A 26,766-nucleotide genomic window follows, 5' to 3' on the forward strand; every position below is an offset into this window, starting at 1 on the left:
AAAGAGTTTAACATAGCGAGACAGCTTTAAAAAAAGGAACGGGGAAAGGATGATCTACATTGCTTTTTTTTTTAAGATATCTCGCTATGTTAAACTCATTTAGCATAGCAAGACTACAGCAACGGAGCTCTTTCTTTCTCCGTTGCTGCCTAACACACAAAAAAAGTACAGACTTATACTAATGGAAAAAGTCCGGGCGACCAGACCTTTTTCCATTAGCATAAGTCAGATTTACAATGGGCATGCTGACCAATCAACGTGCATGTTTTGGAATATTAATGGGGGGTCATTGTATAATGAACAATAACGTGGTCAGGAACCTGGCTACATGGGTTGACGGTTCCCCTTCTTTCGGTCATCATAAGGCAACTGTTGTCAGAAAATCCCTCTATTTGTCATCTAGATCCAAAGAAGTCATCATTTTCTTACATTCAGCACTAATTAGACCAATTATAGAGTACAATGCCCTCTTCAGGATGTACCTGGCTTAACATATCAAACAATTAGAGAAGCTACAGAGGTTCTTAATTAAAAGGCTCCAGGCTTAAAGACCTTGAGCTACCAAGAGCAGAACTATTCCTTTACTCAGTATCTTACAGACTCTTGAGGAAGCAATCTGTGCTTTGCCTACCATACCATCATAGACACTGTTGTACTTTATCTCTATAAGTCTTCTAGCTTAGCAAACACCATAACCAGGAATATATCCTGAGACTATTGGTAAGGCATTGATGACTATGAAACTAAATTGCCTTGAAACTCCTATGAATCTCATATCTAGTAATCTTTTATTCAAGCAGAAGACAGACTCCAGAGAGTTCTACTTCAGGTGAATCTCATCAAGAAGCAGAGAAACAGAGCTATCCTGAAAGTAAATTAGAGAAGAATAAATGCCACAAAAATGTTCAAGATATGTTTTTTAAACAGAACATTTCTTTACTAAATTAGCACTTCTGACATAAGCAATCATACCTTAATATATATGAAAACAAATCATATCAACATATTTTCATTAGCAACATTATACATCACATATGATCTTCTATACAGTCATTGACAATCAAACAGTAAATAGCTTAATTTCTGCCATCCATTTAGCTTCATTCCTCCTTCAAAACATTATTCTGCATGTATTGTTCCTGAAATTCTTAAAACATTATTCTGCATGTATTGTTCCTGAAATTCTTATTTAATTTGCCCCTACCCTTTTCTAATGATCCCACTTGCAGTTCTTTTTTATCTCTGTCACTATAGTCACTACTTCAATTGTTATATGGTTGATTTAGGTGCTGATTTCCATTTTTTAGCTTTTTTGTCAGCCACCAGAATTACAATCAGCAGCTGTATCACACCTCAAAAAATAATTTCCTTGGTTACACCAATTTGCTCACCCAATATTTCTAAAAAGAGTACTCTGCAGGGAATTTTAGAGTTTTCCAACTCATTACACTTCCAAACAGTATCTTCCCAATTACCTTATTTCCCCTTCATAACTCTACACTGTCAATCTACCTGAGGAAAAATTCCCTGGGAGTCTGCTTGGTGTATAAAAATACCTATGCAAACACTTCCAAGCAAAAATTCTGTATCTTCTAGACTTTCTTGCATATTTGAGAGCCATACATATCTCCTCCCATTGTTTCTTTGTGAATTGCTTTTCCAATCTCTCTTCTCAGTCTTTCTAACCTCCTCCAACTGATTCCTATAGTTATTATACAATATTCTATATATCCTACTAATTATCCCTTTTTGATATCAGCTTCAGTACTACATTTAATTAAAAATGTTACCAGTGCTGGTCTTTCACTTAGGACCCCTATTCCTTTCTCTTTGTCTATACTCTGACATCAGTTCTTGATAGGGAAGGAAGTCTCTAGCCTGCAATATAAATGTATTCTTGGCCTCTTCCCATTCTATTACATTTCCCTCTGTAATTATTCACTCCCAAAACCTTGATTCCTTTGTCAGTTTTCTCCCGTAAATTCCAGCCCTTTCTTGCCTATTCTATGTACCCCTAACTGCAGTCAGCTCAATTGACAGAATCTCCTTTCTCAATTCTCGTATTGTCTCAGATCTTAGGCTACTTTCTATAACTTTATTAATATAATATTGTGTACTGGTATTTTATTCTCCATAAAGATTTGCATCCAGAATCCTAGTCTCTCCTTATTTCTTGAGCATCCTCGTTTCATCATCATCCCTGTCCACTTTGAATTACGGCTTTCTGCTTGCACTATACATTGGAGCCTTAATTGTGCAGCTCTGAAGTATTCCTTCAAATCAGATAATCCCAAATCACATTGTTCTGTTGGAAATATCAATTTATCCCACTTGACTCTTGACCTCTTCCCATCCCAGATAAAATCCTTCAAGTCTTTATTAATAAACTGCTATCCACAACTTCTCCCCTGTTTGATAAAAATATGTCTGACCTGTGTATAAAAACCAAAAAGATTAAAAACATTTTCACTGATTTTACATTGCTATTCATATCCATACAACAGAGCTTCCAGTTTCTCAGTTTTTATATTATCTTTTGTTTAGGCTCTTCCCATACATTGCTAGCTGCTATAACAGAATCCTTTTTAACCCATACTCCTAAGCACTTTATTTTATCATGTCCCCATAAATATGGGTATTGCTGAACCAATTTCTGTGTGGGTGCATAGTTTACAGCTATTGCCTCTGTTTTATCTTCATTAATTTTGTATCCTGAAAAGACATGAAAATGTCTCAGAATGCTCTACAACACTGAAATATCCTTTTTTGGTTTTACCAGGTACAATATAATATCATCTGCAAATAAAGCCAACCATTCTTGATTATCATACCAATTACTTCCTTGAATTTCTGAGTCCCTTATTTTCTTTGCCAATGGATCTAAATATAATACATACAACAATGGGAAAATAAGACACCACTGCCTGGGTCCTCTGTTCAAAGAGAACTTATCAGAGAGGACCCCTCTCCCCCAACACACTTTAATTATCACCTCTGAATGCTCAAGATATCTTGAGCATTAAGGAAACATGTCCCTAAAATGAAACTTGTGAAGTACAACTGGAAGATGTAATGTTTTTTATTATCTTGATTAAGTACTTGCTAGAAGTATGAGCTGAGCTCCCACTGAATATCTTGTCAAATATCATGAATCAAACTAGGACAATTGTGCAAAATAGAAAAAAAACATTACATTGACATGAGTTAATTATTTTAGTCCTTCAACTAAAACGGAAATAAATTGAGTTTTTCCAACCTATTTATTTGAAGTTTGATATTCTTTTCCTTTGAGAGCCGAGATGTTTTAAATAAACAAGGTCTTTAGTATTAAATAAATCTTCAAATGGGATTCAAAAGCAGACAATCTTACAAGTTTTTATAGAGAAGTCTTCCAAATTTGACAGCACACCACTTTCTATTCATTACTAATGTCTGTAATTTTTGGTTCTTCCAACAACTTTGCAATTTAGTATCAGGAAACAGAAAAGTGTATTAAAGGAAAAAACAGGAATGATGTAGACATTAGAATGGTCAGAGAAAATCCTGAATCATGACAAATGAATTAATGACTGTGATATTATAAAACTGGCAAATTCTTGACCAATAATGATGGGGATAAAGAAAAAGTGTGTGTTCCATTTTAGAGGGATATAAATACTTGAAGGAGGTCAAGCAAACTAAATGGATGGATTAAATCTAAAACAGCTTCTGTCTCCAAAGATGAAAATGTATGGGAGACAGATGATGTAACAAATAATGCATTAATCTGGTTTGTATACTAGGATAAAGTTTAAAACATAAATATTTTAACTGAGAAGGATAGCTAGTCCCTACCAGAGGATATAGAAATTAACCGATAAAATACTTCAGGTGTTGTATGAGAAGTTCAAAACTTGACAATGCAAAATGGAGTAAGGATGAGTGTAATTCACTACAATAGCAGAAAACAGCAAAATGTTAAAAGTATTTTTGTAGGGAAAAGCCCCTCCCCCACGTTCTGAGGGACTTCACCCTCCACACCCTCCAATGCTTATATGCACTACCACAAGATCACTGTACCTCAAAGAAAAGGGAATTCTCAGACATGCACATGTAGCTGTCCCAAAATCTATGCATTACCTTCTCTAAGTGAAGATCACTGCTGCATAAGCTAACATGAATATAGACAAATTTACATATAAACAAGAATTTGGAAATCCTTATGTATCCTCTTACCAAATGGCACTCTGTTGCTACCTGTATTAAAAAAGCACTGCAAATGATACACAGAACAAAGACAGTAGATTGGTAGAGAAAAAGGTGAGAAATGAAAAAAAAAAGTCAGAAAATATCCCATAGTCAATCCAGTATTTAACTGTGCTGGCTGTGAATATAGTAACTAGAACTATTACATCAGCTGGTACACAACCAGAGCGACGTACACAACATAAAAGTACACTATGACATGGCAGCGCCAGCGGAAAGTATCAAGCATATCCTAGTGCACACTGCCCCAAATGAAGGCAACACCCGTAACTTGTTATTTTCACAAAATTTTGGTACCGCTGTGAGCTTAAGCAGTTAGAACGGCTATGACTGCTAGCATAAAATAAATACCAAGTAAATATTCTAACATTTTATTATGAATCCTTAACATCAACTGCACATTACTCTGGCATAGTAAAGTACCAACGTGATGGCACTGTGGCTGGCTGAAAGAATATTTTCAAGGCAAATAAATTAAGAGGATGTCAGAAGACATGTTCTGGTTGCTTAGCAGTTCAAATAGTAGCAGTGTTTGGCATCAATGTGGGGTAAAGCATGCCTTATACTTTAATTGCACAGAAACCAACTGATCTGTTACTGCTGAAATCAAGATGTGTAATGGGGAGATGGGCTGACACTAAGAAATGTAAACATGAAATGCTATTAACCATGGGATACTACTATAAATGCCATCTGCAGCTGATAAAAATCTGAGAAAGAAACTGTGTAACAGTAAATTGATGTTCTATTTTTTCCACAAAATTGGAAAATACTTCATTTGATTTATTTAAATATGCTAGTTAAAGTCAGGGTTTAAAGGGGAGACCTTTTTTTGAAGTTTCTTTATACTCTTAGTACTTAAACCACAATAAAGTTTAAATACCAGCAATAAAACCACCAGGCTTGCGGATGTCAGCAAAGATTTAACTAGGACATCAAAGGAATTTTGTATTTTCTGTTGGAAAGATAGTAAGGATGCTGAGAATACCTCTCAACTGTCCAGATTTTTGCAGATTGTCCAGATTTTTGCATCATATTTTTAGTCTGTTCCTCGTAAAATTTGAGGTTTTCTGGCAAATCAGTAAAGACTGAATTCATTAAACAATGACAGACATTTGAGTTTCAGACTTCATAGCCTCCAGAAAATGCATGGTAAACTAAAACCATTTATTCTAGTGACTTTCTAAGTTTATAAGAGCAATTTTTAAAATTTGTCCCTATTTTTGGGCCTTTGTCCCTCACTATTTTTGGCTTTCTCCAGATTTCTTGTGCTGAGAGATTGAGAAATATGATGCCGAGGACAAATGTCCTTTCAAACCCAGATCACTGACCAATAGTTCAGTGCCAAGGATTAGAGGTTCCATGCATGAGTCAGCATGTATGAACAAAAAAATGTAGTCTTTGAATAAGGAGTGGTACAGCCTAGTCCTATCTCCTTGGAAAAACACTGTATTAGTTTGTGCGTGCACAGCAAGATAAAACAAAAACAAAAAATGAAATTTTGCTACTCAAAATTAGAAGGAAAAACTGTTTTCTCTCTGTCTGAGGACCAGACGACTACACTACACATTTGGTTCAATGAAAAATGATTACATTTCTGCAAGTGAAATAAAACATCACCCTGAACAGATTTTTCTCTGCAGTCACACAGCGTACGTATGCTACTGTATTACAGAATCAAGCTTGCTCAGACTATTTAAAAGGCATGCAAGACAATTTCTGCAGCCAAAGGGGATTTAAAAAGGAATTTTTTTCTTAAAATATGCCATCGATCAGCAGGCACTAATATTTTTTTTCTCTGCAAACAAGTTATTAGGTTAAAAGGAGTTCTAATCAAATAACTCATTGGCACCCCTATTCCCTAGTCCTTAATATGTCTCCCACTCCTCAGGCCCCATTCAAAGTACTTTAATTACTCATGGTTTTGATATCCCGTCCAGGATGTTCTCGATATTCATACAACTTCCTGTAGGCAGCTTCACCCCTCCATCAATGGGGATTCTTACTTAAATAAATATACAGGAATTAAAGTACAAGTAATAACCACATCCACCTTTTGTGAAGCACACAACTATGAGTAAAACCGTACTGAACAGCAGCTCCAGTCTCTGTTTAGTTATTAATTGTATATATTTTATAAACAGCAAATAATTATAGATGCATGATGTTGAAGTGATTATGTCAGCATCTTTAACCCAAGTCATTCATAAATATGCAACTCTTCATAGAATTCACAAATGGAAAATATCATGCAATGAACAACATACTTATGGAAAGAGACTGGAATACTATGAATGGATTCTGTAATATTAATAACTTTTTCATTTATGGATACATACCCTATAATACATAAATATGTAGGAAAAGTACAAAAAATCTTTCTAGTAGAATTGCAAAATTAATAAGACATACAGCAGAAAAAAGAAGTACTGCTTAGCTTTTAAATATTGCTATAATCAAAAAACAAGTCTAGATTAAATGCAGGAACTATTTACATATTCTATCAAATCTATATTTTAACTATGGACCCAACTTGAATTCAGAAGCTAAGTGCTACAGTAAGGAATTGTTTAATTATATCAAAAAATGAAAGATAAATTGTGAATATAACATGTTGTCAGGAAACAATAACGTAGTCACCCTGTAGAAAGACATAACAAAAGTACTTACAGATACTTCTGTGAAAACTTCACAACAAGACCTTTGTCAGAGTGTTAGAGACAAGGGAGAATTCTTTCATATATGTAAAGAAGTGAAAAAATGCATTATATAAAATTAAAAACTTAAGTCCAGTGGGAACAGAAAATATACCTAGTGACTTCCTACACAAAATAAAAAAAACCCCTGTTAAACCTTGTTAGTTATGTTAAACAAAATGGACACATCTCTGAATTAAAGCAACATGATGCAAATGCATTTATTCACAAAGGCAGGTCACATTACAATCAAACAATTTTAGACCCATCTGTCAGCCTGACCAGCATTTTATGTAAAATCATGGATAAAAGTATAATGTAGCTTAACCAAAATAACACTGGAGACCCACTTCAGCTACATACAGAACAGTATGGGTTTGTCATGGGTATGGTTTGCAACTTTGCCTTATTAGTCTTGTGATATAAGTAACAAAAGTGTTTGAGTGATGGACTGAAAATGGCTGCTTTGAATGCGTGAGCACTGCCAAGATAATAGAATTCCTTAAAACTAATAATTAACAAATTAGAAGCATAACATATCAACCCACACACACTTTAAAGCATACCTCAATGGTAAAACAACTGTTAAAGAACAGGACATAACAGGTCAGGCTGAGGCCCATCAGTCCCAGTTAGTTTATTAATTGTAGCCAGAACTGTGTATTGGACCAATTCTTTTCAGATTATTTTTCTCAAATATAGAATCAAACACGGGTTTTAAACATCCAAATAGGCAGACAACTGCAAATTATGTAACATAATTGTTTTAGACTGACTAAAAAAATACATATCGTGTGCAGTAGTGACTGCATCATCTTTAATATTAATAAATGAAACTTCACAATATAAATTACAGTTGAAATACAAATGGTCAGAAACAATGTGAAATCAGAAAAGCATATTCTGTAACTCATGTAACTTAAAAAGGAAGTCTAGTCAATCCAGGAAGTTCACTGTACCACTTTACACCTCAATGATCTGACACATTCAAACAAGCCACCCAAAACAATTTGTACAGGTATGAGTTGTTTTAGTTAACTAAGAGGCAACACCTGCCTGATTTGTAAAGCAATGTCTGATCCAACTGCATTTGATAGGTAGGTCACTGCACCACTTTACCTTTCTATTATATCCCTTTATTAAACACAGTACTGCATTCTACCACCATCAAATAAGCCACCTAATAGAACTTAAAAATACATGACTCCTTATTAGAGAAAACATGACGTTTGAAATTCTCCACTATCTAGAAAGACTTTAGGAACTGCCATTATATTCAGTTTCATTTAGGTTACTAAGAAACACATTGTGCTCAGCCTACAAAGCAATGTCTATTTCACGTATCTTACCAGGATATGCACATTATGTATACAGGAGTAACTGCATAGGGAAAGGCTGTAGATCAGTTAGGGAAAAGGAATCTTTTAGAATGGGATAGGTAACCATCATGATAAATAATATACTGAGCATACATAAGTTTTCAAACAGTATTTCCAAGCATATTTGCTGAGGTCAGTTCATAAATGGGTCCCCCATAAACCTGGGTCAAACTTATTTCAAGAAGAGTAGTAAACACTTGGTCACTGTAACCCAATTTTTTTTTTGCCAGAGAGATTAACTCAACCAGCGAAAAAAAGGAAGTACACAATCTTTACATGGTATCACTTTGCTTCTTGTTATGATGCTGGGATTTTCATTGATTAGTTTATCATGAAATAGCACATCATTTAAGCTGTTTTTAAGGAAACTACATTTTTATTAAATTATGGAGAAAGAGATAGATATTTAAGTTTCATAAGGTACACAAGGATTTAAATGTTAATGGTGTGGTATTTCAGTTATCCAGAATCAAGGATTTCTGTTAAACTGCATACCAGACTGGGCACCAAATAATGAGGTCATTTCATAATGTTAGGACTTTATTAACAGTTTGGCGGCTCCTGTAGTCAGGAAATACCAGTTAATGTTAGGTACATTTTAGCCACACCAAGCTTCAGGGGCTGTAAGTTTTGCTCTGGATTATCAAACAAATTTCAAAACTCTAACTCATATTTCTACTTTATTACCAAAAATAAAAACACACTGTTACAGTCATTTCAGTTTCATTAGTAGTATATCAAGTACTTTCAAATTAATTTATTTCTTATCCAAGTAAATCCACTGGGCACAAGCAATACACAGTACACAGTTTTCTGCAGTGTTTAGATGAAAGTTGAGGATCTTTCAAAGGAGACTCAAATTTGAAAAACAATACTGTAATGCAAAATGATAGACAGTCACTGCAGATGAATTGTGAAGTCCATTGTATGGGTTTTTAGGTGAAGTGAGATGCCTGCAAATACAGATACACTGACATACTGTGGGGCAACCTTAAAAACACATTAGTGGAATATTTTTAACAAGAAGATTTTGTATTATCTTTACCTACACTGGTTTACAGGTTGTTTTGATATGCCAAAATGCTGCATATTGCATTAGAAATGCTTTATAAACATACATAATACAGTAACAAACTTGAATTAGCATGTGCACCTACTATAATATGACTTTTAATAGTCTCCTTATGACAAGAGACCATCATTATTATATTTTGGTCATACTAGATCCCTCATAAGCATCCGTGTATATGTATATATGTGTATATATCTATATATCTATATATATATATATATATATATATATATATATATATATATATATATATACATATATATATATATATATATATATATATATATATATATATATATATATATATATATATATATATATATATCTACATATATATATATATACACATATATATATATACACATATACATACACAGCAATTCTAGCACACCAGACAATGCTTCACTATCTATCTATCCATCTAACCATCCATCCATCAGGACCAAAATGGAATAAAAATGCTAGTCTGTTGTCACAAAGGACGATTAAAAATCCTGGTACAAGCTGTCTCAGTACAGCCTGAATGAAAGACTGAATCAGGTTGTAAATATCATACAAGTAAGAATCCATTTGTGCAAATGACACACTCTCCAAAACCTTATCCACAATGGTGGGCTACAGATGGCTCAATAATTAAATAGATCATCAGGATTTAAGCCAGCTTTTTCAAACGGTTGTAACCAATGCTTACTTTAACTCTGATGGAAATATACCACCCCATAATGGGGCTGTGGTAGTTAGATAAAGGACTGGACCCAGCTCATCTGGACAAATCAGAAATAGTAGTACAGCAGGGATCAACTCCAGAGATAGTAGTGTGCAAAGAGGCAACAGAAAATATTCAGAAATGGGATACTGAAACTCAGACTAAAACAAAACCTGCAGGTGTTCTGAAGGACAACCTTTATTCAGCACTGACACAGAACAGGAGAAGCTTAATCTAATGGAAGCACATTTGGCAGCAAAAAAAAAAAAAAAACAGTGGAGCATTCAGGTTTCAGTCTTCAGAAGGAACAAAATTAATGAGTGGCCAGACAATCTAGACTGCACAGTTTCCAGACCACTTTTGTTTGTTGCACAAGATATTTTCTCGGATAAGTACTTAGATTTCTTCTAACAGAAGATCTCAGCCTGGTATAAAGACAAATTAGCTTCATTCTTTGGTATCATCCAAAATGCCTTAGTTCTTGGGTATTTAGCAATTTGTTTTTGTAGTAAAATGTGTTATAAAATCTTACTTCATGTCAGTGAAGAAACGACAATGAATTAATACCATGTTGAATTAGATCCAAGGTATTTTAGACCACCTAGTGCTTATACAGATTTTTTCCTGTCTTAGGGTTCTGGTTAGGACCTACCCTACTATCACAGTCCTGACAGCTCTTACAATTAAAACTTTAAGTAAGTGAAAGTCTTCAGAAATTTTCATAAACAAGGTTTAGGCTGAGTTGTTAATACATTTTAAGTCAGCTCTTACTAATAAAGTCAAGGAAAGATGACCAGTATAATATAAGAGATTGCCTCCTTTATTTATTTATTTATTTCCAGTTTGGTTACCGGGGAAGTCCACTGGGTCAACATGACCCGTTTTCAGTGGAGGCCCGGGGAGAAAAGCTCCAAGAAAGCACTGTACAAGTTCAAATTAAAATAAAATGCAGGAGTATACAAGTTAACATTGTATTGAGAAACACACATAAGAATTTACAAGCATAGTTGGCAGAATCTGTTAAGAGAGAAGTTAAGGGTGATTCAGTTACTTTTGATGCACAGGAAAATGAGCGTTGAGAGTGAGTGTCAGTTAAATTACATTTGCTGAGGAGACGTTCTACTTCTATAAAATCTTGTCCTAATCTTGATTCTGGGATTGCCTGCAATTGCTGCTTAGCCACAAAAAGCTAGCTTTATGTATGATCTTGTTGAGCTGCAAACTACCTTACATGGTTATACCTGATGTTTTTGTTACGTCATCATGAGATATCAGTTAAACATAAAAGGTCTGTTACATCATCATGTAATAGACATACTAGACATGCATCCACTGAGGGTAGAGGTTTCTCTTCTGGTCAGGGTATTCTAAGTGGGGTAGAGCAGATGTGTTTGTTTTCATCTATTACATGACACTGTCCAGACTGTCCTTAACTCACAGTGAACGTACCTGCCTGGGTGGTATGAAATGAATACAACCAACACCTCTTATGCCTTACTTCGACTTTCACTGTTGATGTGTCAGTGAATGCATCAAATCCAAAATACATTTGAAAAGCAAGACGTTTAACAAAAATCAGTTATAAGCTTTGGGTAAGAATAATAATTTGAGAATAAATTTAGATGATATAAAATAAATTACCACATAATAAAATCTTAAAAAGCCAAAGGAACAGATAGTAGGATCATAGGAGGTTACTAGGCTAATGGCTCCAGGTACCTTACAAGTCTAGCCAAGTTCAACCTGTGTTCCCAGGGGTGTCTGGTTCAAGCAGATACTAAAATCAGCACCTACTACCCTTGTCCAAGAGGGACAGAGGTGGAACCCTGGGATGAATTTCCAGTTACCCATCCAGTTGTCCAAATTATGCTTAAATAGGGCCAACGAGGGACTTTGTTTAACATGAATAAGAGTCTTGTTCCAAAGGTGGGGCAACCTCGGTGAGAAAAATCTGTCTCTCCAGCAAGTTCTGTTGATGTCACATACCAGGTTAAGGTCCTTTGAGCGAGTGACCCATATGCATTTGACTTACGAATGTGCAGCATTTTCATTAAAGCTGGGTCAAAGATTGCTATACATGCAAGGCATAGGTCACCTCTGAGCAGGTTGTGCAACGCAGAGTAAAGTGACAATGATTTCAGTCTGTCTGCATAAGACAGATGTTGAAGACCCTTAATTTTTTTTGTAAGGAACTTTTGTGGTCTCACCAATTACTGCACGTGTTTGGAAAGGAACATACCAAAGGGAGCGTTGTACTCCATTACTGGCCTGATGAGAGAAGAGAACCGGGGGTAAGGGGGTTTATAACTTCTTTTTTTTCTGGAGGCAATGTCCTTACTTATGAGAAAAGTAATATAAAATGCCATTTTTACCACTGTGGAGACATGGTGATCAAAGTTAAGGTTGCTGTCGACCTGTGTGCCCAGATCTCTCACCACTGACTGTGTGCTTAGGGTACTGCTACTGATGTGGTAGCCTGCAGGAATATAACTCTTGCTGAAGAGGATGATAAGGCATTTTTTTTACATTAAGTTTAAGACCATGACTTTGGCACCAGTCATTAGTCAGCGTAAGACATTCTTGCAGGATATTGACATAGCTAGGGGTTTCAATGATCGCTTTTAGGTTTAGTCTGTACTTCAGAGAAGTAGATTCTGAACAGTAGGAGGCCCAGAACAGGACCCTGTAAAACACCACTGTTTACTGGTCTGCTAGAGGAGGAAGAATCCCCTATTTTGGCCGTATGAGTTCTATCAGTGAGCCAGTTTGCAACCCACCTGACAATATATGGGTTGATACCCAGTCATGGTCATTCAGCTGAAGCCCATAAATTAGAATGTGTGAATATGACACACACAGCCAAGTTTTTCACAGAAAACAATTCCTGTGCTCAAAGGTCACTTGCATTACTTAATATAAATACAAGATAAGCAACAGAGCATGGACTAACATTATGCTCTTTGCTGAGGGCAAATATGCACTCAGTAGTACTAACTGTGCAGAACTGCTACTTCAGATAAATAAATAAATAGATGTATATATGATATTTTCTCTAGATGCTAAAATGCATGTGATAAAGACAGTGCAACTTGTATACAGTAGTAGAAGCACAACAATTTTCTGTGCAACTCTCCCAGCAACTAGAGATGTCTGTATAAAAAGCAGTTTTTACATTTTTTAAATCCGACAGTAGGAACCACATAGGGCTTCCCTCTCTCATTTCTTCTGTTCACATTAGCAGGTGAGCCTTCGATAATACTTGGGGAATATAACACTATCTGTGATCTGCTTTATTTACTTACTTATTGATTTGTTTATTTATTTAGTAATTTATTTACGCATGCAGATAAACTTTACTTTGTTTTCGTAATAAAGAGACTTCCCTCACAGTTTATGGCTCCTTCTTCATGCAGATCTGTAGCTAGGTCATCTGTGAATTTTTAGCAAGCTGCCTGATACAAATGTAACGACTGCAAATGTAGTATCAGTACTCATTTATGAAGTCACAATATCAATGTGGCTTCATAAAACAATGCCAGTACTACACTCCTGCAATTTCGGCATCTGCCCCTCTTGCCACTAACAGCTTGCATTTGGGACAGCCTCCTCTTACCTCGCCATAGTTCCTTCTCCAAGTCAGTTTTGTGCTTAGTCTTCTGTCAAATGTGAATTATGAACCCTCTCACCAAATAAACACATTTTAATGGAAATGATGAAACTCAGTCTTCATTTTTACCCCCAGCTGTTATCTTACCATCAGCTCATTGAGATATATTGGGTCATTCATTCCTGGAGTTTATTAAAAAGGAAGATTTCTCTGAGACTACTTTACACTACTCCAAAATACCTTAAGCTGTTTCTTTCATATCTGCATGCTTCAGATGTCAAGGGAATAGTATCAATTCTGTCAAAATCTTTGTGAAACTTAAGTTTAACCTCTTTGCTGCCTTGGTCTTTCTTAATTGGCTCAATTTAGAATGTATACCATAATCATAGTGTTAATTACAATGGCTAGAAAGTATACAGTATTAGAAAACTGGACCCCGAATATGAAAATTTACGATGGGAATTTTGTACTTAAAATACTAAAAACTGCTGAAATGAGATGTAAGGGTTTCTGCTGTGCACAGACATTGCAGAGTTGTACATGTATACCTGTCAACTGTCCCTACTTTGAATGAATGTTTTCTGGCCTAATGGACCTGTACAGGATGTCTATATTTTGGAGTCTCATCCCTATTTTCAGGCTTGATTTACCCCTTCCCACAATTTTATGAACCCCCCTCATTCCATATTATTTTTGAAGCTGTCTAGTGCACAGAAAATGACCGATGTGCTAGTGGCAACAATAATTTAAAGAAAGAGGGCACACATCTTACAACTGCCCTTTTCTGAATCAAAAATAAATCATCATCTTCTTTCGGCTGTTCCTGTTAGGGGTCACCACAGCGGATCATCTGTTTCCATTTCTTCCTGTCCTCTGCATCATGCTCTTTCACACCAACCGCTTGCATGTCCTCTCTCACCACATCCATAAACCTCATCTTAGGCCTTCCTCTTTTCCTCTTACCTGGCAGCTCCATCCTTAGCATCCTTTTCCCAATATACCCAGCATCCCTCCTCAGCACATGTCCAAACCAATGCAATCTTGCCTCTCTTGCTTTGTCTCCAAACTGTCCAACCTGAGATGACCCTCTAATATACTGATTCCTAATACTGTCCATCCTAGTCACACCCAGTGCAAATCTTAACATCTTTAACTCTGCCACATCCAGCTCTGACTCCTGCCTTTTCAACAATGCTACAGTCTCCAAACTATATAACATAGCTGGTCTCACTACCCACTTGTAGACCTTCCCTTTCACTCTTATTGGTACCCGTCTGTCACAAATCACTCCTGACACTCTTCTCCACTCATTCCACCCTGCCTGTACTCTCTTCTTCACCTCTCTTCCACACTCACCATTACTCTGAACTGTTGATCCCAAGTACTTAAACTCATCCACCTTTACCAACTCTATTCCCTGCATCCCCACCATTCCTTTACCCTCCCTCTCATTTACACACATATATTCTGTTTTAGCCCTGCTGACCTTCATTCCTCTCCTCTCTGAAGCATATTTCCACCTCTCCAGGGTCTCCTCAACCTTGTCCCTACTCTCACTACATATCACAATGTCATCTGCAAACATCATAGTCCACGGGGCCTCCTGTCTAATATCATCTGTCAACCTGTCCATCACCACTGCAAATAAGAAAGGGCTCAGAGCTGATCCTTGATGTAAACCCACCTCCACCTTAAACGTATCTGTCACTCCCTCCGCAGTCCTCATCAATGTCACACTACCCTTGTACATATCCTGTACCACTCTTACATACTTCTCTGCCACTCCCGACTTCCTCATACAATACCACAACTCCTCTCTAGGCACCCTGTCATATGCTTTCTCTAAGTCCACAAAGACACAATGCAAATCCTTCTGACCTTCTCTGTATTTCTCCAACAACACTCTCTGAGCAAATATTGCATCTGTAGTGCTCTTTCCTGGCATGAAACCATACTGCTGATCACTAATCATCACCGCCCTTCTTAACCTAGCTTCCACTACTCTTTCCCATAACTTCATGCTGTGACTGATCAATTGTATCCCTCTGTAGTTACTGCAGCTCTGCACATCACCCTTATTCTTAAAGATGGGTACCAAAACACTTTTTCTTCACTCCTCAGGCATCCTCTGACTTTCCAAAATTTCATTAAACAATCCGGTTAAAAATTCCACTGCCATTTCTCCTAAGCACCTCCATGCTTCCACTGGTATGTCATCTGGGCCAACAGCCTTTCCATTCTTCATCCTCTTCATAGCTGTCCTTACTTCCTCCTTGCTAATCTGCTTCACTTCCTGATTCACTATCCCCACATCATCCAACCTTCTCTCTCTCTCATTCTCTTCATTCATCAGCCCTTCAAAATACTCTTTCCATCTACTCAACATACTCTCCTCACTTGTGAGTACATTTCCCTCACTATCCTTTATCACCCTTACCTGCTGCACATCTTTCCCCTCACTATCCTTTATCACCCTTACCTGCTGCACATCTTTCCCAGCTCTGTCCCTCTGTCTAGCCAATCGGTACAGTAATTCTCCCTCTTTAGTGTCCAATCTCTCATACAACTCTCTATATGCCTTATCCTTAGCCTTCACCACCTCTCTTTGCCATGTGCCTCATCTCCTTATACTCATGTCTACTTTCTTCGTCTCTTTGACAATCCCACTTCTTCTTCGCCAGCCTCTTCCTCTGTATACTCTCCTGTACTTCCTCATTCCACCACCATGTCTCCTTGTCCTCCTTCCTCTGTCCAGATGTCACACCAAGCACCTTCCTAGCAGTCTCCCTTACTAGCTCTGCTGTAGTTACCCAGCTATTCGGTAACTCTTTATTGCCTCCCAGTGCCTGTCTTAAACTCTTCCCTGAACTCCACCTCACAATCACCCTTTTTTAACTTCCACCATTTAATCCTTGGCACTGCTTTCACACTCCTCCTCCGCTTCTTGATCACCAACATCATCCTGCAGACCACCATTCTATCAAAAATAAATGACCTTAATTAGTAGAGTATTGCAATAGAGTTCATTAAAGCCAACAGATTTTACACTGTTTCTCTGATAATGTGCTTACACTGTTCCATCACTTTTGTCACTCTCCCTTTTTTAAACATGTGTTTCTGAGTGGTATCCCACATCCCTACTGGAAGCAAGAAGACTTATATGCTATTTGGTATTCACATTTTATGATAATCAGATGTCCAGATTTTTAGCTGGAAGTTTCTATTTTTCAACGGACGTCAATTCTGTTTTCAATGTCTGCAGGTTGAGAGGTATGACTACATGAACCCACATCTAACTTCACTTATCTGTTTAATTCCTTCTCTGGCAGAAGGGGAAGAATGACGATTTAAATTACTTGTTCTGACTACTTCTGTATATACTACTGTATATAATTTATCTTGTCTGGATTACATTCTTTCTAACTTATATTACTTGGATGCTGTTTATCTATTAAATAGCAGTTGTGGGCTCTGTATTATTCAAGTGTGCTCCTTGACCGTTGCTATGTAAATGTACTTTCTCTTTAATGTGTCCCTGTCATCAGCTCTTTAACACTGTAATATTTCTTCCCATTACTTCTTATTTTATTATCGATAGATATACATTAGTACTGCTGCTGTTTTCATTTTCTTTTTCTGCATTATTATCTAAAGACTGATCGTTACACAACAAGTCAACAAATTAATCCATAAGAAATGTTCAAACTGTACCAAAGCACGCTCTCTGCAATGTATGCCAGATCAGGTGTTCATTTATAGACAAGGAGTCTAAATGTCGGTGTCATGTAGTTAATCAAAGTAAAAATTATACCTACAAAAAACTGGGTAATCCAAAGTCCACTTCAAAAGTTATAAACTTCATAAATATTTTACTGTATGTATATGAAGTAATTTACCTGATCCAATAATCCCAATGCCTCGCCTCATATCCTAGCAGCTTGTTTATCAAGTGAAGGGGCAACCAGCTCAGATGTTATTAAGCAAAATTGTGGCCTTACAGTTAATTGTTTGTTCAATCAAAGATGAAGACATTATATCCAAAACATGAAAAACCAAAAACAGCTGAATAGGAAAGCCCAAAATGTATTTAATAGTCACAAAATAAAAACAATAAAACAACAAATATCCAGTTAGCACTTTCACCTCTAACCTTGAGACTTCTTCAGTCTGAATACATTCGGCATCACCAAGCATTTATATAATACCTAGTCAAGTGATTAAAATAGTTTAGTGCTTTAACCCTTTGCGTTTCAGGTAAGCAACAGAATCTTCTCTATTGTTTAATCCTGGTGATAACAAGCATTAAGTTTAACTTGTCATAAATATTCTTTCCACCCTAATTCTTCCTCAGCATTAAAGTTGTTGTCAAATCTTGCAAAATAATCTAATACAATAAATTTAAAATCCATTTTACATTTGGATGAAATATAATGCTTGCTTTAACCATTTTGTCATTACCAGCTGATATGGCATATTTGTGCTCATATATTCTCTTGTAAACAGATATTTGTGACAGGGCATACATAGAGCTAAATATACAACAAACTTAGATTTGAAAGTAAATCCGTCTTTGATTTTAATCAGCATGTTGTTCACCCTTATTTCTTCTAGTCCAGTGTACAAATAATTACAAAAATTACAGCTGAGACATTTGAACATCCCTGTTTTACACTGCTATTCAATGGTAAGCTTTAGTTTCAATGAAAAAAAATTCTTGAAACTCTTGCCTCTTTTCTGTACTAATATAAGCTTGTTAACTGGTTTGATTCTTTAAATTTAACAGCATTATATTACATCATACAGTAATAAACCACAGATTACGTACTATTATATCTACTTTAAATGTGTATGTATAAAATATGAAAAAATGTTTTTTGCTAAAAGGAAAAAAGACTATGGAAGAAGAGCATGGATATGGCAATTAACTTTCACTGAGATTACCTTCCTAAACATCAAGCCTCAAACAGGCAACAGCCAGCAGAAATGACATACCATGACTGAGGTTTACCACGCGGTAAAGCTGCTATAGCTATACACTGAAGCAGCCTAGTATCACAAGAAATGAGCAGCTTACTTAAGGAAACTAACTAAAACATCAGGACTATAATTCATCGAATATATATATGAAGTAACGTACCTAATCCGATGATGCCCAATGTCTCGCCTCGTATCCTAGCAGCTCCACAGGCCACTTCCCTGATCTGTTCAACACTCTGCACCCTTGTACCTTCTCGAAGGGCCTGGTGTAGCCAGCTTGTCCGCCTGTACAGGTTCAGAATGTGACACAATGTAGAGTCGGCACTTTCCTCCACGGCCGCAGCAGGTACATTACATACTGCTATACCTGCAAAAAAGGAAAAGCATAACAGATATACTAAGGTGACTATCAGAAGTATCTTTCACAAATGAAAAAGCTTGACAATCACAGATTTTATTTTTTCTACACAGTTGAAACACATCAGTGTCTAAAGAACGTCAGAAGTCAACCAAGTTTAAAGATATGGCAAAATTACAGTGAAAGACAAGAATTAACCAGAAGAGAGCAGATATTTTGCAGTATTCATTACAGAATGTTGAGTGCTTCATTCCCTCCAAGCCTTTCTGTTTGCCTTGTTCCCTACTGTTACCATTCCTTAGTGTTATTGGGTTCCTCCATTAAAGCTACTTTAAAATGTCAACGAACAGCATGAAAAAGAATCAAAAGCAGACCATCAAACCAGCCCACTTTTTCTTGGAATAAACTCCTGCTAACAAAGACACTACATTGTAGTTATAATACTCTTAGCCTATTGGTAGAAATTACTGGTGTTACTAGTTTTATAAGAAGATGTTAAGTTGTTAATCTCGCTTCATTCTTGCTGGATGGGTTCGGAGCCGATCCTCGTTTCCGACTCGGCCACTTACTAAAGCTCGAGAGCTAATTTTACCAGCTCGAGGCAACCCTATATCCCATGATGCTAGGCAATAACTACCCAGATCTCGTTTGCTGCTTTCGCTTGTGAGGTGCGTTTTTACCGGCTCTTGGTAAGTTTTCAATTTTCAGACTTTGGTCACTCCCTTTTGTCTTAGTTCCACTCCTTTTATTGTTTTAACTGGTAATGGTTAATTTTAAACCCTATTCCCGTTAGTGGTTCCCCTTATCCCAGTTATATATCCCTTCCCCTAGGTTAGGCCTTAAGCCTCCCCCTTTCCTAGTTCTATCAGGGATTCTGTGTAGTGTTTGGGTGTGTTAGCATCCCTGTTTTATTTTTTATATTTGGATTGGGTGTTTGTGTGTGTGTGTGTTTTTTACTTACTGTTATGTCGAAGGACACAAAGGTCTCAGGCTTCAAGAAGTGTGACTCGTGCTGTCAGAAAATGTCTCTGACAGACGGTCACACTTCTTGTGTTTACTGCCTGGGACCTCTGCACCTGCAGGACTCTTGTTCTGTGTGCCACATATTCAGCCCAAGAGTCCTGCAGGAGCGCAGAAACAAATTAATATTGAGGGGCTTGTTAAAGCCTGAGAGCTCCCCGACTAAGTCTGCTCTGGGGAAGCCCTCGAAGCCAGCAAAGCTGTCGGCTCCGAGTCCCAAGCCATTGGCTACTGGCTCACCTTCTGTGACAAGATCGGCTCCGGCCGGAGCCAATCCTTCCATGTCACAGCTTCCAGTATCAGTTCCACGCAGCACCGATACCGCTGAATCCTTGCACTCACTGTTGGCTCCGGCTGGAGCCGACATATCCTCGGCTCCTTCAGCTCCACCCACCTCCAGAAAGAGGTCAAAATCCCCTTCGTTGGAGTCTATCCATTTGGCTCTGAGATCACCCCTGCTCTTGGAGTGAAGCCATCGGAGCCGATCTTCTCGGTCGTCCAGGCTTTCTGACCACGACCTTGAGAGAGTGGTGAGTAGGCTATTAAAGTCTTAGGCATTGGCCCAAATGCTCCATAGCCCGTCTCATCAGACAGTAGCTATTACATATCCACCTATTATTCCTCCTTCGACTCTCCTACAGAGTTCAGAGCCAGAGCTCCTCGGAGCCGTGACTGTTGTGGCATCAGAGTCGATACCTCCCCCTTCGGCTCTGTCGTCCTCTGCTCCGATCTCCTCCTTGATGCCTTCATTGGAAGGATCCGGGCATCTGGTCTCTCTCGCCGGCTCCAAGGGGGCAAGTGGCATCAAACCCTTGTCTGACCCCGTTCTCCCTCTCGGAACGTCGGCGCTGGTGAGCTCTGCCCCGACATCGGCCTCGGAGCCGTCCCTGTTGGTGCGGCCTGGGGTTCCTATCTCTTCAGAGCGGGAGCCTTCTGGCCTCTCTGATGGGGGAGCCTTCGAGGTGATGAGGAGTGTACTAGCCCCAGGGCATAGTCAACGGTCAGTTCCATCAGCTCCTCCCACTACAGTGCCTGCTGACGTCTCTTCCCACTCTCTTGCTCCCGGACCCAGAGATCCAACGCCTCAGGTTTCCCCATTGGGAATATCTTCCTCTTCCGAAGCTTCTCCTGATCCATCAGGGGAACCCCCGCGTAAGAGGACATATAAGAGGAAACATCTAGACTCCCCCGAGTCTATTACATCCGATACCGACTTGGATGAGTTGGAGGGATCCCCAAGGTCCCCCTCTGAGGATGTCTCTTTCTCAGACATCCTTGAAATCCTTAAGCAGAGGGGGAACTGGCATCCCCTTAATCCTTCCGAGGATGAGTTGGTTTACCTGGAGGCGTTTGGTTCTCGACCCTCCACCTCCTAGGTGCCTCTGCCTTTCGACCCCCTTATGGAAGTGGTGGCTCGGAAGGCGTGGACGGCCCCGGATTTGGTGGAACCCACTCCTAGGAGGCCTTCTAAATTCATTACGGCCCCACCTGATAGGCAATTTTTGACAAAAGGTGTCCTGGTTGATGCCATGGTGGTGGCCGCAGCCACCAAGTAGGAACTAGCCGATCCTTCAGTACCTATCCATCCTCCTAACAAGGATTCCAGGACTATGGAAAGGTACGGTAAGCGGATGTTTTCTTCAGCAACCTTTGCCATGCGGTCGCTGAACTACTTGTGTCACTTCACCCGCCTTCAGAGAGATGTTCTCAAAGAGTTGGGAGAAGTTTTACAGGATCCATCAGCTGCTGGGTCCCAGGATAAAATTAACTCACAGCTAGGAACCCTAAACTCTATTGTTAACTCCTCCATGCGGCTCATTTCATATGCAGCTGAAGGAGCGAGTAGGGCCGCAGGCACAGGAGTGGCATTAAGGCGTCACGCCTGGATGCGGCTTTGTAATTTTGCAGATCCCTTCAAGGCGTCCTTCACAAATTCTCCTTTTGATGGTTCGACCTTGTTCGGACCTCAAGTGAAAGACACCTTGACCAGATGCGAACAAGATGGCAAGACTCTTTCTGCCGTAGGAGTCCGTTTCTCCACCCCTTCAAGATCTTACCCCAAGGATCAGAAGGGAGGGAAAATGTGGTTCCGCAAATCTCAAGGAGTCACGCCTGATGCACGAGGTCGGTTTACCCCCAGAGGCAGAGGGGGTAACAACAACAGACACCACCCTAGGGGCAGAGGGGGACCGCAGAATCAGGGTAGCAGGGAGCCTCTCTCTGACAAACCCTTCCAGTATCCCTGAGATGTTGCCCGATTGTCCACCTTCGGAGGCAGTCGGGGGAAGATTGTCGCTGTACCCAAAAGCCTGGCTTTCCCTTACTCAAGACAAATGGATCATATCCAAGGGTTACAAAATTCCCTTTATTCAAACCCCAGTTCAGCAAAAAGGAACCCTTCCAGACGTTCCACCCGGTCTAAGGGAACTAGCAGTACCAGAGATATCAAAACTGCTAGCAAAAAGAGCCATCCAGCCAGTCCCAGCAGACCAACTAGGATCTGGAATCTACTCAAGGTTCTTTTTAGTACCGAAAAAGACAGGGGACTGGAGACCAATATTAGATCTCAGAAAACTAAACAAGTTTGTAAAGAGAACAAGATTCCGGCTGGTCACGCTACAGTCCATTCTACCCTTTCTGGGCAAGGACAATTGGATGTGCTCGGTGGACCTTCAGGATGCGTACTATCACATCAAAATTCACAGGCGCTCCAGAAGGTTTCTCTGCTTTCGGCTGGGGCCAGTCACTACCAATTCAGAGCCCTGCCCTTTGGTCTCACTACAGCCCCCAGAGTGTTCACCAAATGTATGGCAGTGGTTACGGCTCACCTGAGACGTCAAGGATTCCAGGTGTTTCCATATCTAGACGACTGGCTCCTCACTGCCACCACCAGGCATCAACTTCTCCAAGCCAGAGATTACACCATTCACATTTGCAGAGGGCTAGGAATCTCTATAAATTTAGAAATATCTGCCTTGTCACCTTGTCAATCTATTACCTTTATAGGCGCCAATTTGGACACCGTACAACTTTCAGCAAAATTAACAGATTAAAGAATCTTAGATATTCAAAACCACATCCATGTTCTTCTTCAGAGCGACAAAATTCAGGCCTGGTATGCCCTGAAAGTATTGGGTCTTATGGCGGCCGCCATAACACTTCTTCCCCTTGCCCGCTTTTACATGCGTCTCCTACAGTGGATACTTTTCGCCCAATGGTCTTTTCAACAACTCCCTATGCATCACAAGATCATGATAACTCCAGCTTGCAAAAGGCATTTGTCCTGGTGGATATTGTCCCCTCAAGTCCATCAAGGCAGACCCTTTGTTCCTCCCGCCCCGGTCGCCACGGTTACATCGGATGCCTCCCTGATCGGGTGGGGGGGGGCATTTTCAGGGCAGGATGGTCCATGGCACTTGGCAACCTTTCGAATGCCACCTGCATATAAATGTCCTGGAGATGAGAGCAGTGCTTTTAACGTTGCAAGCCCTCCACGACTCTCTTCCCCTGAGGACTATTGCAATCCAAACGGACAATATGTCTGTAGTGTGGTATATCAACAAGCAGGGCGGAACCAAGTCCTATCCCCTGTGTCGAGAGGCACTCAGACTTTGGCAGTGGGCAATCTCTTCTCAGCGGTTTCTGATAGCAACGCATATCCCCGGGAAGTCCAACATCATAGCGGACAGGTTGAGCATAGCTATTCTCATGCCTCATGAGTGGTCTCTCAAACAATCTGTGATGGAAGAGATTTTTCAGAAGTGGGGCCTTCCTTGCTGCGATCTTTTTGCTACGCCTCAAAACAGCAAATGCCCCGACTTCTTCACCCTCTTCCCCCTTCCAGGCCATCCCCCCAGAGACGCTCTAGTCCAAGATTGGCCCCGGGGACTTCTCTATGCTTTTCCACCTTTTCTTCTAATACCACAAGTAATTCAGAAAGTAACTGCCTTGAGAGTCAAGATGATTCTCATTGCCCTCGACAGATATGGTTTCCGTTCCTGCATCGTTATCTTTTGGTACAGCCTTGGCATCTGGACCCGGTTCCAGATCTTCTGACCCACCAGTCGGGGCAGCTGCACCAATCCATACCTTCTCTCAACCTCACTGCTTGGTTGCTCCACTTCCATCCCCAGCCAGGCTTACTATGATTTCTAATCCCGTCCGGGATATCATAGTAGCTTCCCTTAAATCTTCCACCAGAAGGATTTACACTAGTAAATGGCAACGTTTCTCCTTCTGGGCAAAAGCTAGGAATATAGATCCCTTTACTGCTCTGATTCATTCGGTCTTGGACTTCCTAGCTGAAATTTTTCACTCAGGATCTTCTTCTTCCACAGTTAAAGTTCAGTTGGCAGCCATTTCAAATTTTCATATAGGCTTGTCGGACCACAACACCATGTCCCATAAGCTTTGCAAGGCATTCCTTAGAGGTGTATTTTTACTTAAGCCTCCAATCAAAGACCCTCCACCACAGTGGGATCTAAATTTAGTCTTAACATCCTTGATTCTTCCCCCCTTTGAACCTGCGGCTTCCTGTTCATTGAAATTTCTTTCCTGGAAGACACTCTTCCTAGTCGCCATTACTTCTGCTAGGAGAGTATCTGAGCTTCATGCCCTCTGCATTCGTCCTCCCTACTTAATCTTCCACAAAGACAGAGTTTCTCTAAGGATTAATCCGTCTTTCTTACCCAAGGTGGCATTACAGACAAACTTAAATCAATCTATTGATCTCCCAGTTTTTTTCCCAAATTATACTAATAGAGCGGAGCAAAAAATACATTATCTGGATGTTCATCGCCAGCTCCGATATTATTTGGACAGAACCAAACAAATTAGGAAATCTGATCAACTGTTTTTATCGTATGCAGAGAACAGGAAAGGCCTTCCTTATCTAAGGTAACCCTATCTAGGTGGCTGTCTTCTGTGATTACATGCATTTATCAACTCAGAGGTAGAGAGTTGACTTCTAGGCCAAAAGCCCATTCAACTAGAGCACTAGCTACATCTACAGCTTTTCAAGCTAGACTACCAATAGACACTATTTGTGCAGCAGCCACATGGGCCTCTCCTCATACCTTTGTTTTGCATTACAAATTGGACTTGGCCTCCAGAAACAGGGCAAATTTTAGTTCCACCGTTCTCAAGAGTCTGTTCCATTGAGCCACCCAGGACAAAGGTGCTAGGGACGCGGTCCCATCCAGCAAGAATGAAGGTGAGATTGACAACCTAACACTGAGAAGTTATGTACCTACCATCACGTTCCATGTTAGTTGTCTTCTCTCGCCTTCTTTCTTGCATCCCACCCACCATTCCCCTAGCTTGGACAGAACGAGAAGATTGTTTATCTTCCTTGAAGAGTCCTGATCTAGCATTTCCAGCTAAATAGCTTACTAGTGTCACTAGATTAGATTGGTCTCTTTGGCGGGATTATTCCCTTTTTCCTCCTCCTCTCCAGTTGGAGGACTATATTCCATAATCTTTCTTTAGCTACCAAACGAGATCTGGGTAGTTATCGCCTAGCATCATGGGATATAATGTTGCCTCGAGCCGTTAAAATTAGCTCTCGAGCTTTAGTAAGTGGCCGAGTCAGAGCCGAGGATCGGCTCCGAACCCATCCAGCAAGAAAGAAGGCGAGAGAAGACAACTAACATGGAACGTTATAGTAGGTACATAACTTCTCAATACTGCGGTAGTGGTGGTCGCCTCATAGCAAGACGTTGTCCCATTCGATTCTCAGCTAGACCGCCTTCTGTGTGGAGGCATACGTGAATGGGGCGTGCCTTCGTTGAAGGTTGTGCGTCAGGGCTGGTAACCCGGTACATAAACATCCACTACCAATCATTAGCGGACCGGAGTTCCACTGTGGCGACCAATAACCAGGAAAAGCCGAAAGACACAAACAAGCAAACTGCTTTTATAAGAAGATGAGTGCATATCCAGTATCACAGTATTTTGGACAGGACTGCGTGCAGTACAATCAAAACGAAAATAGGCCATAATATCAAAATGGGACCAATGCACAAGTTAAAAGTAACACATCTTTCAGTACAGTAACCACAAAAATACTAAGCTACCACTAACTCACAGAGCTATATGAAGCAGCAGGGGCACTTTAAAACAGAGACTGGGGGTTAAAAAGTAAACAGATTTGAAACTACACATTCCTTAATACTATTTTCTATCATTTTATCTTCTTTTCAACTACATTTATAGTGTGTCATACTTAACTGCATAGTTATTCTGTTACAGTTTACTCTTTATTTATTTAATTTCAGAAAAAACTGAACTTCTACTGCTTCAAGTTCTCAGATTTGAATAATCTATTACAGTAGATGGTAAGGATTCTTCTGAAAGTCTGAAACAAACGAAAATATGTAACTAAAAATGTCACAGTTTTGAAATGTTGAAAAACTGATTTCATAATTCACATTGGTTGAAAAAGCATTAAGGACTGCTGCTTCCCAGCTCTCTGGTTCATCTCCTTGCTGCAGTACCCTCTGGGTGGAGGAGGCATGTTCTCCACTTTTTGGTATGGGTTTTCAATAAGCTTTCTGTTTTCTTCCCCCATCCTAGAGGCATGTCACTAACTGGTGACCCTCTAAACTGCTCAAAAGTGTGTATGAACAGTGTATGACTGTCTCTAAATGGTCTGGCATCCTAATCCAGGATTAAATTTCTATCTTGTGCCCACAGAAATCCAGGTCTG

The 26,766-nt window shown here is 39.4% G+C and overlaps 1 protein-coding gene across 2 annotated transcripts in view; it reads right to left on the bottom strand.

Annotated features, from left to right (window-relative positions):
• CTBP1 (C-terminal binding protein 1) overlaps positions 1-26,766 on the bottom strand; it is a 1,058,813-nt gene that overhangs the window by 389,042 nt on the left and 643,005 nt on the right. For both annotated transcript variants that reach the window (XM_044062322.1, XM_044062321.1), the window contains one exon: positions 18,843-19,049. In XM_044062322.1, coding sequence (XP_043918257.1) covers positions 18,843-19,049 — 207 coding nt within the window. The remainder of the gene's footprint in view (positions 1-18,842; positions 19,050-26,766) is intronic.

The sequence above is a fragment of the Protopterus annectens genome, chromosome 2.part1 (assembly GCF_019279795.1).
Source record: "Protopterus annectens isolate FY-2018-M chromosome 2.part1, PAN1.0, whole genome shotgun sequence".
Taxonomy (NCBI): domain Eukaryota; kingdom Metazoa; phylum Chordata; order Ceratodontiformes; family Protopteridae; genus Protopterus; species Protopterus annectens.